The sequence below is a fragment of the Sarcophilus harrisii genome, chromosome 3 (assembly GCF_902635505.1).
Source record: "Sarcophilus harrisii chromosome 3, mSarHar1.11, whole genome shotgun sequence".
NCBI classification, from domain to species: Eukaryota; Metazoa; Chordata; class Mammalia; order Dasyuromorphia; family Dasyuridae; genus Sarcophilus; species Sarcophilus harrisii.
The window spans coordinates 592,568,074-592,581,298 of record NC_045428.1 but is presented as its reverse complement, the minus strand read 5'-3'; the positions used below and the strand labels follow the sequence as shown (position 1 = coordinate 592,581,298).

Sequence of the window (13,225 nt, the reverse complement as noted above, 5' to 3'; positions counted from 1 at the left end):
TGAAAGATGGTCAAACCAGTACATTGTTGGTGGAGTTGTGAACTGATCCAGTCATTCTGGAGAGCAATTTGGAACTATGCCCAAAGGACAATAGAATTGCCCACTCTTTGATCCGCCAGTGTCACTACTGGTTCTGTATCCCAAAGAGATCATAAAAGAGGGAAAAAGCTCCACATGTACCAAAAAATGTTTGTAGCAGTTCCTTTTTGTGGTGGCTGCCCATCAGTTGGGGAATGACTGAATAAGTTTTAGTATATGAATGTAATGGAATATTATTGCTCTGTAAGAAATGATCAGCAGGCAAATTTCAGAAAAGCCCTGAAAGACTTGCATGAGCTGGTGCTGACAGAACCAGGAGAACATCATACATAGTAATAGCAAGATTGCATGATGATCAGCTATGAGAGATTTAGCTTTGCTCTGTAATACAGTGATCCAAGACAAATCCAATAGACTTGGAATGGAAAATGGCAACTGCATTGAGAGAACTATGGAGACTGAATGAGAATTGAAACATGCTGTTTTCGTCTTTTTTTGTTTGGTGGTTTTTTCTTTTTTCTTCTGGTGGTTTTTCCCTTTTGTTCTTATTTTTCTTTCCCAACATGGCTAATATGGAAACATGTTCAAAATGACATATGACCTATATTAGATTGTCTGCAGTTTTGAGGAAGGGGGAAGGGAAAGTAGGGAGAAAAAACATGGAACTTAAAATCTTACAAAAAATGAAGGTTGAAAACTACTTTTACATGTAATTGGAAAAATAAAAATAGTATCAAGGGGGAAAATAAAGTATGGTTATTAAAATTTTTTGAAGAAAAAAGATAAGCTCTCACCTTTGTTCAAGGATTGGTTACTCTTTTTAACCATTTCCTTAAGAAAGACCTGTGTTCTTGGTCTTCTACCTAATTTTTTCCCCTGAGGCAATTGGGGTTAAGTGACTTGCCCAGTTAGGAAGTATTAAGTGTCTGAGGCCAGATTTGAACTCAGGTCCTCCTGACTTCAGGATTGGCGCTCTATTCACTGCACATTCTACCTTTTTTTTTCAAACAGGGAAAAATCTGGAAAAGTTTCTTAGACTTGAAAAAGATTATTTTTCAACATTTCTAGAGATACCAAAAAATGTTTCCCTGTTATCTTTCACTAGGTTACCATTGGCAGGTGCAATACTTCATCCCTAGTTTCCATTCTCAAAGCTCAGAAATTTTACTTTATATTAAACATATATCAGATCTTCACACTTTATATTACTGTTTTTCAGATTTAGAATCCAAGATCAAGACTGAGAATGAGCCAGAGGAGGAATTGTCCCATAGAGTGAAGATCGAAACATTCAGCAATGCTGATGATTACTCCTCTCTTTTTGGGAAGTGGGGCAAAAGTGAAATCCAGATAAAAAGTGAGGAAATAAAACAGGAGAGTGAGGAAGTAAAACAGGAAAACGATGAGACAGAAATTGCCAAACACCAGAAGATTCAAGCTAGAGACAAAAATTATAAAAATAAAAAAGAGAAGAAAGCTTCCCCTCAAAATTCAAACTCTTCTGAAGACCAGGAAATCCATGCTATTCAGAAGACTTATAAATGTAATTCATGTGATTTGATCTTCTCTGACAACTTAAGACTTATTCAACATCGGAAGATCCACGCTGGAAAGAGGCCTTTTAAATGTGAGCAGTGTGGGAAAGCTTTCTTTAAGATTGCAAAACTTCATCTACATCAGAAGATCCATGTTGGAGAGAAGCCTCATAAATGTAAGGAGTGTGGGAAAGCTTTCACCCAAAATGCAGACCTTTTAAAACACCAGAGAATTCATACTGGAGAGAGGCCGTATCAGTGTAATGAGTGTGGAAAAAGCTTTGCTCAGAAGTCGACCCTGTCCAACCATCAGAGAATCCATACCGGAGAGAAGCCTTATAAATGTGATGAATGTGGGCTAACCTTCAGTCACAGATCAACCCGTATTAAACACCAGAGGATTCATAGTGGAGAGAAGCCTTATAAATGTAATACATGTGGGAAAACCTTTATAGAGAGGTCAAACCTTACTCAACATCAGAAGATTCATACTGGAGAGAAGCCTTATAAGTGTAATACTTGTGGGAAAGCCTTCAATCAAAACTCAAGCCTTTTCAACCACCAGAAAGTTCATACCGGAGAGAAACGTTATAAATGTGAGGAGTGTGGGAAAGCCTTTAATCAGAGCTCCACCCTTATTTCCCATCAGATGATCCATACTGGAGAAAAGCCTTATACTTGTAATGAATGTGGGAAAGGCTTTCGTAAAAACTCGGCGCTGAATGAGCACCAGAAAACTCATGCTGAACAGAACCCGGGTAAAAATAATAAATGCGAGAAAGTCCCCAGTCAGACCTCGCCGCCCGATTCACAGCAGATGTCTCATTCTAGAAAAAAACCTTACAAATGTGGTGACTGTGGGAAAGCCTTTCTTAAAAACTCAATTCTGATTAAACATCAGAGAATTCACACTGGAGAGAAGCCTTATGAATGTAGTAAATGTGAAAAAGCCTTCACTCAGAGCTCAACTCTTATCAAACACCAGCGAGTCCATACAGAAGAGAAGCCTTACCAGTGTGATGAGTGTGGGAAAGCTTTCAATCAAAAATCTAACCTGGTACGCCATCAGAGGACACACACTGGGGAGAAGCCTTTTAAATGCCATGAATGTGGGAGAGCCTTTATGAGAAAGGTCCTACTGACCGTACACAAAAGGAAGCACGATGGAGAGAATGTGGAAAAGTAAAACATGTGGACAAGCGTCCAGTGAACAGCTCACCTTATTGTCCATCGTGAGATTCCCAGTGGATAGAAACCTCATCGGTATAGTGAAAGTTCATTCTGAGCTCAGCCTTTAAAAACAGTGTAGAATTCATTTTGGAGAGAAGAAAGTTTTATTAACGAGAAGAAATATGGGAAAACCTTGTGCTTTTTGTAGAAGAGGAATCTTTTGGGAAAAAGAGACTTTTTTTGGAAATGAGTTAGGGGAAGTCTCCTAGGACAGATGAAACAGAATCAGAAATGGAAGAATGCAAAATCATTTATTGCTGATCATTTACAGTGGATTATTACAATTACAATGATAGTGACCAATTACTGGACTAAGTCCTGGGTATAAAAATAGTAAGAAAAGATAGTCCAATGAAGACTGTCTCAAAGCGTCATGAGAGGGGATTTGATAGGTCTTATGATAAAGGTTTGGTAATCACCTGCCAGATGTGGTCAGGAATTCTTGGTCAGGAGTTGTATGTAATGGGTATCTCTGAGTTGTCTTCTATCTAGCTGTGAAAGCTCTTTCAATGTTCCCTAATTTTTCCTAGAAGTGATCTCACCTTTTTAATATTAGTAGTCTATTAGCTTTACAGTCGTGAAATTTCGTAATTAGTTTCCAAAGAATTAAAAGTGGATATTACTTAGAAGAAAAAGGAGAGGTAGGTGTTATGTGGAAGCAGGTAAATGTGAGCTGAGAGTCTTGAAAGACTTGAAAGACTCTTATTATTTGTATTTTTGATGCAAAAATGACAAGGAGCCTCCTCAGAACTGACATAATCTAGGAAATCGAATGGTTTTGTATCTTCATAAGATTAAAGGAAGAATAGAGCCGTTAGGTGGCGTTTTTAAGAGAGCGTGGCCTGGAATCAGGAAAACTCATCTTTCTGAGATTGAATGCATCCTCAGACATGTACTAGCTGTGTGATCCTGGCCAAGTCACTTAACTCCATTTGTCTCGGTTTCCTCATCTGTAAATGAGATGGAGAAGGAAATGACCAACCAATCCAGAGTCTTTACTAAGAAAATCCCAAATGGGGTTAGGAAGAGTCAAATATATCGGAAATAACTGAATAAAAATGAATACTAAAGAAGGAACACAGAAGGAGCACACTGGTGAGGAGGGCAAAGGGGAAGGAATAAAGATAAAAATTACCAAAATTAAAATTTTGGTGCCCAAGTAGATGCCTTAATGGTGAAGGAGCTGGTTGGGAAGGGAAGAACAGGTCATATTTTACCCTCGTTGTGGTCTGTATTGGACAAAGGAAGGACAAAACACATATAGCTGGGTATAAAAATCCATTTCAATTATGGATGTTTTATTTTATTGTTCATAAAACTTATACTGTTTAAATCTAACTAAAGATTGTTTGTACCCAGAATGTCTCCTTGATCTTAATAACTCTCCAGGAATTTCAGACATGTCTACAAGGAATTTCGGAGTCTCCCAGGTTTTGGATATGAGTCTCGACAACCCGGTCTCGTTTTGAGTCCATCCAAGCCTGCGTTTATTTGTTTTGTTTTATTTTTATTTTGCCCAAATTTTACTGAATGTTTACATTTATACATCTACCTTGACTTCAAGATACAAAACTGTTTAACTGTATACATGTGGTTTGTGTGTGGGTATCCTTGTCTAAATCAGATGTAATGTAAACCTACCAGAGCCTGGATGACAGGGATCCATACCTTCTTTCTGGTATGTCCTCCTCTTCCAAATAAATTTCTTTCTAAAACGTTTTCAGGTTTTGGGGTTTGTTCTCACAAACATTAATACAGTATCAGAAATGGGATTCACTAGTGGTTACTACAAGGTCACCACCAAAGGTTCTCTAAGAACATGGAAGCTGAGTAAAACTCTGATTTTAGAATTGAGATGGATAAGATCTGACCAACATAGGATCATATTGCACAGAACAAGAACTGATTGAATCCTCTTGGGTTGAGGTTGGACACAGTCCAGGCCCCAATTCTAAAAATCCAGAAAATTAAGGAGCTTTGCTTGACTTAGGCCAGGGAAAGACTTGGTGGTATTAGTATTAGCCCAGGTCACTTTAATGGACCAAATGAGTAATTCCCTTGACTTGATCACTCAAGTGCTTGACAAACAGCTTTTTGACAATAAAAAATTGGTTTAATTAACTTGGAAGTCCTTTAATAGAGCTTTTTTCTTTCTATTTTCTCAATTCTCCCTAGATGTCTTGCTTTCTCAATGAAGGGGGAGGGGAGAGAGGGAGAGAATTTAGAACTGAAAATTTCAAAAAAGGAATTTTTAAAATTGCTTTTCCATGTAATTAGGAAAAAAATTATATACTTAAAAAGACTAAGATTTTGAGGTTTGATTTTAAGAAACATACTAAATAAGGAAATTGGAGAAAAACAAAAAGATGAGAATTAGGGAGAAGGAAGATAAAGGCAATAGTCAGCTGTATGTCATTCCAACCTCAGTTGCTACAGTTGAGCTGAACTGTCCACCTGGGATTAGGTTTCTTTCCTTTGAATCATTGAAGTTCAAAGGCCTGGACTTTCAGGACCTCCTATATCATCTTTGGTTGAAGTGCTGGCATCCTTAGTGCTACTACACCAGGACTGTTAGCTACCATCTTATTCCCTCTTCATGATTCATGATGTAGGTTTCTGATTTCAGTGGAGTGTTCTTGGGAGCTTTTGTGGTCATAGGCCACAGGAGACATATCTCTATTAGAGATTGGTAATGTCCGGACTAGCTTTCTCTGGAGTCTAAGCTCGAGCTCAAGCACACACACACTCAAGTCTCACTCTGTCTGTCCTCTCAGCTCTTAAATACCTTAGTACAATTACATCACTGTAGCACACTGAGCATGTGCCAACTGTAGAGCCATTACATCACCATATCACACTAAGTATATGTGAACTAGAGAACTATTATCTCATCAATCACACTGAGTAAACACCCTGCTATAAGTATCTTTGTTCCAGTTCTAGAGTTCCAGCCCTCTATAAGATTCAGTACTGTGACTGAGCCTTTGGACTCAGTGTTCAGGTAGGCAATGACCAATGTCTAGTGCTCAGCTCCCTTTTTCTCATACTTACATAATAGACCTACTATGTCACAATTTTGACACTGCTTTTCTCTTATTCCCATCTTTTCCTTTTCCTTCAGTTTCCCTTTAAGATATGTTCTTTTTGAGAACAAACCCCCAATCTGTTCTGGGCAGAGGAAGGGACAAAAGAAAGAAAACTTGTACCTTGGGATTTCAAATTTTTGTCTTTTTGTATCAACTCTTGCCAGAGTAGTGGGGAGCAGGTCCCCTAACATTAAATGGGAATGGAAGAAAGACTGCGAGTTATCATTCTCACATTTTTTTCCTTACCTGAACGCCACCTATTCTCCTTCCCCCAGTGCTCTAATCTCTGGATCATAAATTGGCTGAGACTAAACCAGTATAGAGTGAGCAGAGCTGTCCATGGTGGAAATAAAAGGAATGATTCCTAATCCTTCAGAGTTGCACAAGGTATTCAAAAAGCTCAGAGAACCCATAGAAACAATGGTAACTACAAGCATTTATATAGTGGATTCACATATGAAAGCTTAAAATTGTCCTAAAACTTTGGGGACATCCTGTATAGAAACCTATGAAAAGAGACTAAAATCCCATGGTAAATTGATGAGAACACAGGAATGTTCTACTGGAATTGTGTTGAAGGAGGAGCTCATTTCCTAGTAATTTTATTCATTAACAAAAAAAACATTTAAATGTGTTTTTTCAGTTGATTACAGAGCCAGAAGGGGAAGGGACCTTAATTATCATCTATTTCAAATCAATGGCAAACCACTCCAGTATCTTTGCCAAGAAAATCCCAAATGGGGTCATGGAGAATGGACATGACTGAAACAACTCAAAAACAGCAACAAAATTCCAAATGGCTCATTTTACAGATAAGGAAACTGAATCCCAAAGAGTTTTAGTGACTTGCACAAGATCATAGAAGTAATCAATTGCAAAACTCAGATTCAATCCCTTGTCCTCTGATTTCCAATCTAGTTCTCTTGTTACTGTACCTCAGCATCTCTCTAGGAAAAGTAAGGAACAGTGTGAAGGAGAAACTTGCCAAGGATACAGAATTAATTAGTGCCAGACTAAGTTCTAAAGGTAGTGTTCTTCCCCTAGACTCAACTGTCTCTTGAATGGCTGTCGTGCAGACAGTGCATGTGGTCCAGTGGCTAGTGGCCTATTACCAGGAAAAACCAAGCCTCAGTGTGTATTAAAAACAGGTCTCCCAATTAGATGAATAAAAGGAAGTTTGGTCTGTGACATGAGAAAAATCAGAGAGCAGGAGCTGAAGGATGGGAGAAGTCATCTATGCTCCACTGGACAAGTAATTCCACGATTTTCTTGATAATGAAGTTGGACAAGATGATTTTGAAGGTGCTCTCTAGCTTTCAAAAGCCTTTGATAGTCCTAGAAGGAGAGAGAAAGGGATCATTCATCCAACAATCCACTTGGATAAGCTCACCCCTAGTACTACAGAAAGAAAATGAGATCCTTACAGATCATCTAATCCAGTTCTGCTATCTTACAATTGGGAACTGACCTAAAGAAAACAAGGAAATTGTCCATGATCTAACAGCAATCTGCCTGATCTCTTATGAACAAACACTGTCAAGGATCATAGAAGTAAATCTGGGAGGGAACTCAGGCTGCTTCGGGAGATGTATGGGGAAAGTGGCTAATGCACCTCTCTAATTTTATGATTGGGAACACTGAGACTAGAGGACTGAATGGACTTGCCTGTGGTCACAGGGATAGAATTAAAAATATGAGGCAGGATCTTTTTCCTGGGAGTTTGGGGAGGGCCTTATATTTCCCACAATTGATTGTTAAATCTTTCTCAACAATAGTAAAATGGCCAGAGTTTGTGGAATAGAATTACACATCACGTTGCAGACCAACCTTCACAAAGTTAGTAATGGACCAGGAATTAGAGAGGTCTGTTTTCAAACTATGAACCCTTGCTCACCATAGGACTCACTTCACTCCTCTGCCCTCATCCTCATCCTTTGCCAGGAAGAGGTCTTTCTATACAAAGTTCAGGATACCAAATGCTACAACTAAACTACTCTTACTTCCAGAAGGGATTAGATTATTTCACCATCTTAATTTCCTATCAAGGAGTCGTATTCTGGACCCATATACAATCAGGTCTAAAAAAAAATAAAATTTGACCTGGGTTTGGATCAATGTAATTCTCTTCTTATTTTACCCTTTGTTGTTCTTTCCAGTAAATCCTAGTTAGACTCAGCCACCATCAGCCAGTGGGAAAGCTTTGTAGGTTTAGGAGAACAGAACTAGGCTTATTTGGGATGTGGGATTGCTATACTGGTTATGTGGACAGCTAGATGGCTCAGTCTCCATTCTTTCTAATTTTTCAAGCTTCTCAGTCTTTCTTTCTACTTGCATACTTGTAGTCATTGAATATAGAAATATGTTTTACGTGATTGCACATGTATAATCTATATTAAAGTGCTTATTGTCTCAAGGAGGGAGGAGAGAAGGGAAGGAAGAAGAAAATTTGGAACTCAAAATTTTAAAAAATGAATCTTAGAATTGGGGGGGGGTTTACATGTAATTGGGGAAAATCAAGTATTATTCATATTCATTTTCTAGGTTCTGCTTAGTTCATTCTGCATCAGTTCAGGTAAGTTTTTATGAACTTCAAAAAATTTTAATAAAGGTAGTTTTATAACAGGAATACTAGGTGATGCAGTGGATAGAGTGCCAGACTTGGAGGCAGAAAGACATCTTCCTGAATCCAAATCTGTCCCACTTGTGTGACTCTGAGCAAGTCACGTCACTCTATTTGCCTCCGTTTCCTCATCTGTAAAATGAACTGGAGAAGGAAATGGTAAACAACTCCAGGATCTTTACCAAGAAAACCCCAAATCAGGTCATGCAGAGACAGACTACACAAGTGGACAACAATAACACATTAATTCATCTGAATGCATTTCTGAGTTACCTTAAATAGAAAATCACTTCATCTCTTTTTCATTTTTGACATTCTGTATTAACTGCATTCAGATTAAAATCAAATTACTCTTATAGTTACAAAAAATGGCCTTAGCATTTACCATTCAGAATGCTGTGAATAGACGTTTTCCCTAATTTATCAAAGCACAATATAAAGTCAAATCTTAAATTGACCCATCTTCAATATTGCTCCATAATTTAAGTTACTTTTCTACATCCACATAAATATCAAGATCAATTAAATAAAGCTTGGGGACCATGAGAAATCTCAGAATTAATTTTAACTGTGGAAAAAATAAATACTTTTCCAATACAGAATAAACATTTTATAGGCAGAGAAATCTTTCTAATCCCCTTAAGTAAAATCTTACCTTAAACTCTGCAACTAGGAACCCTAAACTTAATTGTCTCCTGTCCTCTGATGGACATTTAGAACTGATAAAGATGAAGGCCCTGTATTATGTCATTATGAGTAAAAAAATCATTTTATATTATGACTTTTTGGGAAATCCAAACTTTTAACTAATCAGAGCTGGTAAAGATGAAGGCCCTGCATTATGCCATTATGTAAAAAAAATTATTCATTATATATGATGACTTTTTGGGAAATCCAAAGTCTTAACTAATCATTATCTTCTAAATAAGCTTCATATCAAAACAGTCTCCAATTAATGGCCTCCAAAATGACATTTTTCTTTCCCCATTCGAATCAACCCTTCACTACTTTCTCAATCTCTAGGGTCTTCATTTCCCAGTCCTATCTCAAGCAGTTTCCAAAACTGGTTTTCTTTATTCAACGAAATCTCTTATATTTTATATGAATTAGTCCAAGTTTTGTTAAATGTATCAATTAATTGCAAACCTTTTCCTACAACAAAAGTAAAAGATGCAGGTTTACATATAATTTTTCATTTTTCATTTTGTCAGGTAAAACTTTAACTTCGACAATAAATTCTGTAAAATTATCTCCAGAGCACCAAGGTAAAACAAAGACATTCTCTTAAAATTAAATTTTACTTTCTGATTTAGACATCTTTTTTTTTCTTTCCAAACTAGAGAGAAAATTTCATCCTTGTACCACAGCAGTTCTTAAATGCAAGGCAAATTTAGAAACTGTGGACTGAAAAACTGTTTGCTTCTCTATTTTTCTATGCTTTACCGCTTTCTCAACATTCCTTACTTGGTGAAATCACTTTTTTCTTCTTCTCTTCTAAAATATAAATGTCAGTTTTGGAAAAGGAAGCAGTGAAAAAAGGAGTCTAGGTACAGTTTATATGTAAAGTTTTCAAAGTTTTTATTTTTTTAATTGATAGGGAAGAGTATCCCCAAAACTCGTAGAATATTTCAACATTTACAAAAACCATTGAAAACACAGTATAGAAATTCACAGTAAAGAAATTATTTTTCAGTCACAAGTTTAGTCACAATATCATAAATTTCTGCAAATGGGGCAAAAGTTTCCTTTTTTATTTGACTCTCTGCATTCTCAGTTTCACAGAATGAAGATAGAGATTAAATCTTTTGAAAGTTTAAAAAACTTGCATAAAAATTCTTATTCTTTTTCTTATTTGTACTGCAAGTTTATTAAGGAGACATTTGATATTAGAATTGGCTGTGTATCTGGAACGAAAAGAGTATTTCTTATGCTAATGTCTAGGACGAAGGCAATGATAACCGATACCACCAAGTCAGGCAAAACTTCACTGCAATGCAGCTAATAATTGTACCAGGTGGGTACACCTGCCTCAGAGTCTCTATCCATCTTTCTCTTTTTCTCTTGTTTCTCTCATTTTAACAAGAGATTATTTGAAGGGATTTAATAAATATTTTTCTTGCCACTAAAAGACAAAGTTGAAAAGAGTGATATTATTTCTTTTAAAAAATACTGCTTTTGCGTTTCTGGTATTTCCAAAAAATGGAACTGAGACTAGTAGTGTGACACTAAGTGGAAAATGTGACAATGAATGCCAGCACCTATTTTCAGGTATTTTTCTTTTTTTTTCCCAAGAGAAAGATTCATTAATTTTTCACAATTATTTGGTTGGCAAGTTTTGTGAACTCCAGACTCTGTCCAAATAAGCCAAACACATTTGTTTGGGGAATTTAACTTTTAGTTTGCCCTTTAAAATTTATAAAATTTCATGACCAAAATGTATCAAAAAATGATCAAGAATATTCAGTAAAATAAAGATAATTTGGCCATTTAGTTTGGCAGAGTTTGGCAAGTACAGATTTAGGCACATCAGTTCTTACTATGATTTTTCTTTCAATCTGCCAAAATATTACCAAGAAGCTTTTGATCTAGAATGACCAACTCTCAGGGGCAGCTAGGTGGTACAGTGGATAGAGCACCAGCTGAAATCCGGAGGACCTGAGTCCAAATATGATCTCAGACACGTAACACTTCCTAGCTGTGTGACCCTGGGCAAGTCACTTAACCCCAATTGCCTCAGCAAAAAAAAAAAAAATAGAATGCTCAACTCTCCTACTGACTACTAATTACTCTAACAATTTTTGAGTTTTGTGTTGGGCTCTTGTTATTGTTTTGAATGGGATTCCACTAGCTACTCAAGATTTACTCTATGTTTATGAACCTTTATCTTGAATGAATGAATCTCTGTTATAGATTGAATTGGGAATTTGGAAAAGAAAGGCAGCCAAGACACTCATATACAAATGACAGTCCAACAATACAATACAAAAATACACAAAACTCTAACTCTTCTCTGGGGTTGTTTCAGTCTGTAGCACAAAAGTGCTAGGCTGCAATGCTTCCCAGCCCTCTCAGTTCCTTCTTCTTTTAAAGGTATCAAATTGGTACACTTCTCAAAGCATGCTTGAAGAATTCTTTGAGTTGGGGGTCTGTAAGCAGTGGGATCATCCAGTACCAGACAGTGTAGCTAGAATTTTCACATTAATTTTCTTATCAATTTGATTAGCTGTAGCCAAAAAGCTAATACAAATAAGAAGACTGATTTTATTGCAATCAAGAGTGTGGTATACCCCAGCAAAAAATCAGATTAGTTAATTGTTCACTCATTTCAATTTATCATTAATTTTCCCCTATGTGCCCTCCAGAGACATTCACAATCCAGCAAGCAATATTTATACATTATATGAAACATAACGGGAGAAATGTGGCTGCTCACGACAATGTAGCTGTTCATACCAAAAAACAAAACACACAAACAGAAAAACAATCCTAAGCTTATTGAGGAAATATGTATCATTAACAACAGGAGATAGCTGAAAGATGTATCCTGTAAGTATAACAAATCAAAGGGAAATACCTATCAGTCTAGATAGGGAAGAGGATATTCCAGAAATTCTGAAATCCTCCTTTTTGCCAATTAAGTTTTTCTATACCAAAAAGGAAAGGAAAAGAAAATATTAAAGGAAATCAGTTGCTGCAACTGGTCTCTCTCACAGTTCATGCCAACACCATATATAACAAGAGACTGATACACATCAAAATTGAATGTTATGGTTTTCCAGAAATTCACTTTTAACAGTTCTTAGAACCTCTGATAAAATTCACTCGAGAATCTATTTGATCCTGTGTTGTTTGTTTGTTTGTATCCTTTGGTATTTCATTTATAGCTTGTTCAGTTTTTTCTTTTAAGATTGGGTTGTTCAAGTTCTTTATTTCTTGTTCTGTTCTTTGTATATTTTATATTTTGTAAAAATTAATTTATGTTGTTGAAATTGTCAGTTTTGTTTACATGTAATTGAGCAAAAGTCTTTTCAATTGTATCTTATTTCTTGCTCATTTTTGTGAATTTGAAAGTATTTTTGATACTGTTAACTTGGTTTTCTCTTTTTAAAAAATCAGATTAGTTAATTGTTCATTCATTTCAATTTATCATTAATCCTCCCCTCTGGGCCCTTCAGAAGATGGGTTCAAACAGTCACTGATGTCAAAAGTTTCCACTGCTCAGCAGCCAATGTTTCCAGATGAGCTTCTCCAAACTTAATTCAGTTGTGCTTCAAAGATCAGCTACGATGTGATAGAACTAATATTTACAAACATTTCCTCGATATAGATTCTTTTCCTATTATCCATGACATAGAGTAGACTTAGACCCTTACAATCTACACTTATTTTTTACCTTCCAGTCACTTGTAATCTGGGTCCCATTTCTTTCTTGATAAATTCCAAACTATTTTCCTTACTCTTCATCTTACTGCCAGCTTTGTAAGTATTCCAATGTTGAATACTCCTTCCACCCTGCCTTCTCTCTCCTACCTCAGTTTCCTTAAGGCAGTTCCTTCCTGATTCTGCTCTTACAAATCTGAAATCTCATTTTATTAGATGGATCTTCATCTGTATCCTAACTTCCAAAATATCTAAAATGCTCAAATGGCCTCTCTTCATCTCTGCCTCTAAAATATAGGATGCCTCCCCACCTCCCTATCCATATGGTAATAAAT

The 13,225-nt window shown here is 36.5% G+C and overlaps 1 protein-coding gene across 1 annotated transcript in view; it reads left to right on the top strand.

Moving 5' to 3' along the window:
• The window catches only part of LOC100928027 (zinc finger protein 501-like), a 120,323-nt gene extending 116,619 nt beyond the window's left edge, over window positions 1-3,704 (top strand). The window contains exon 3 of the mRNA XM_031963871.1: window positions 1,259-3,704. Within this exon, the coding sequence (XP_031819731.1) occupies window positions 1,259-2,760 (1,502 nt within the window). The 3' untranslated portion in view covers window positions 2,761-3,704. The remainder of the gene's footprint in view (window positions 1-1,258) is intronic.
• Window positions 3,705-13,225: the final 9,521 nt, after the last annotated feature.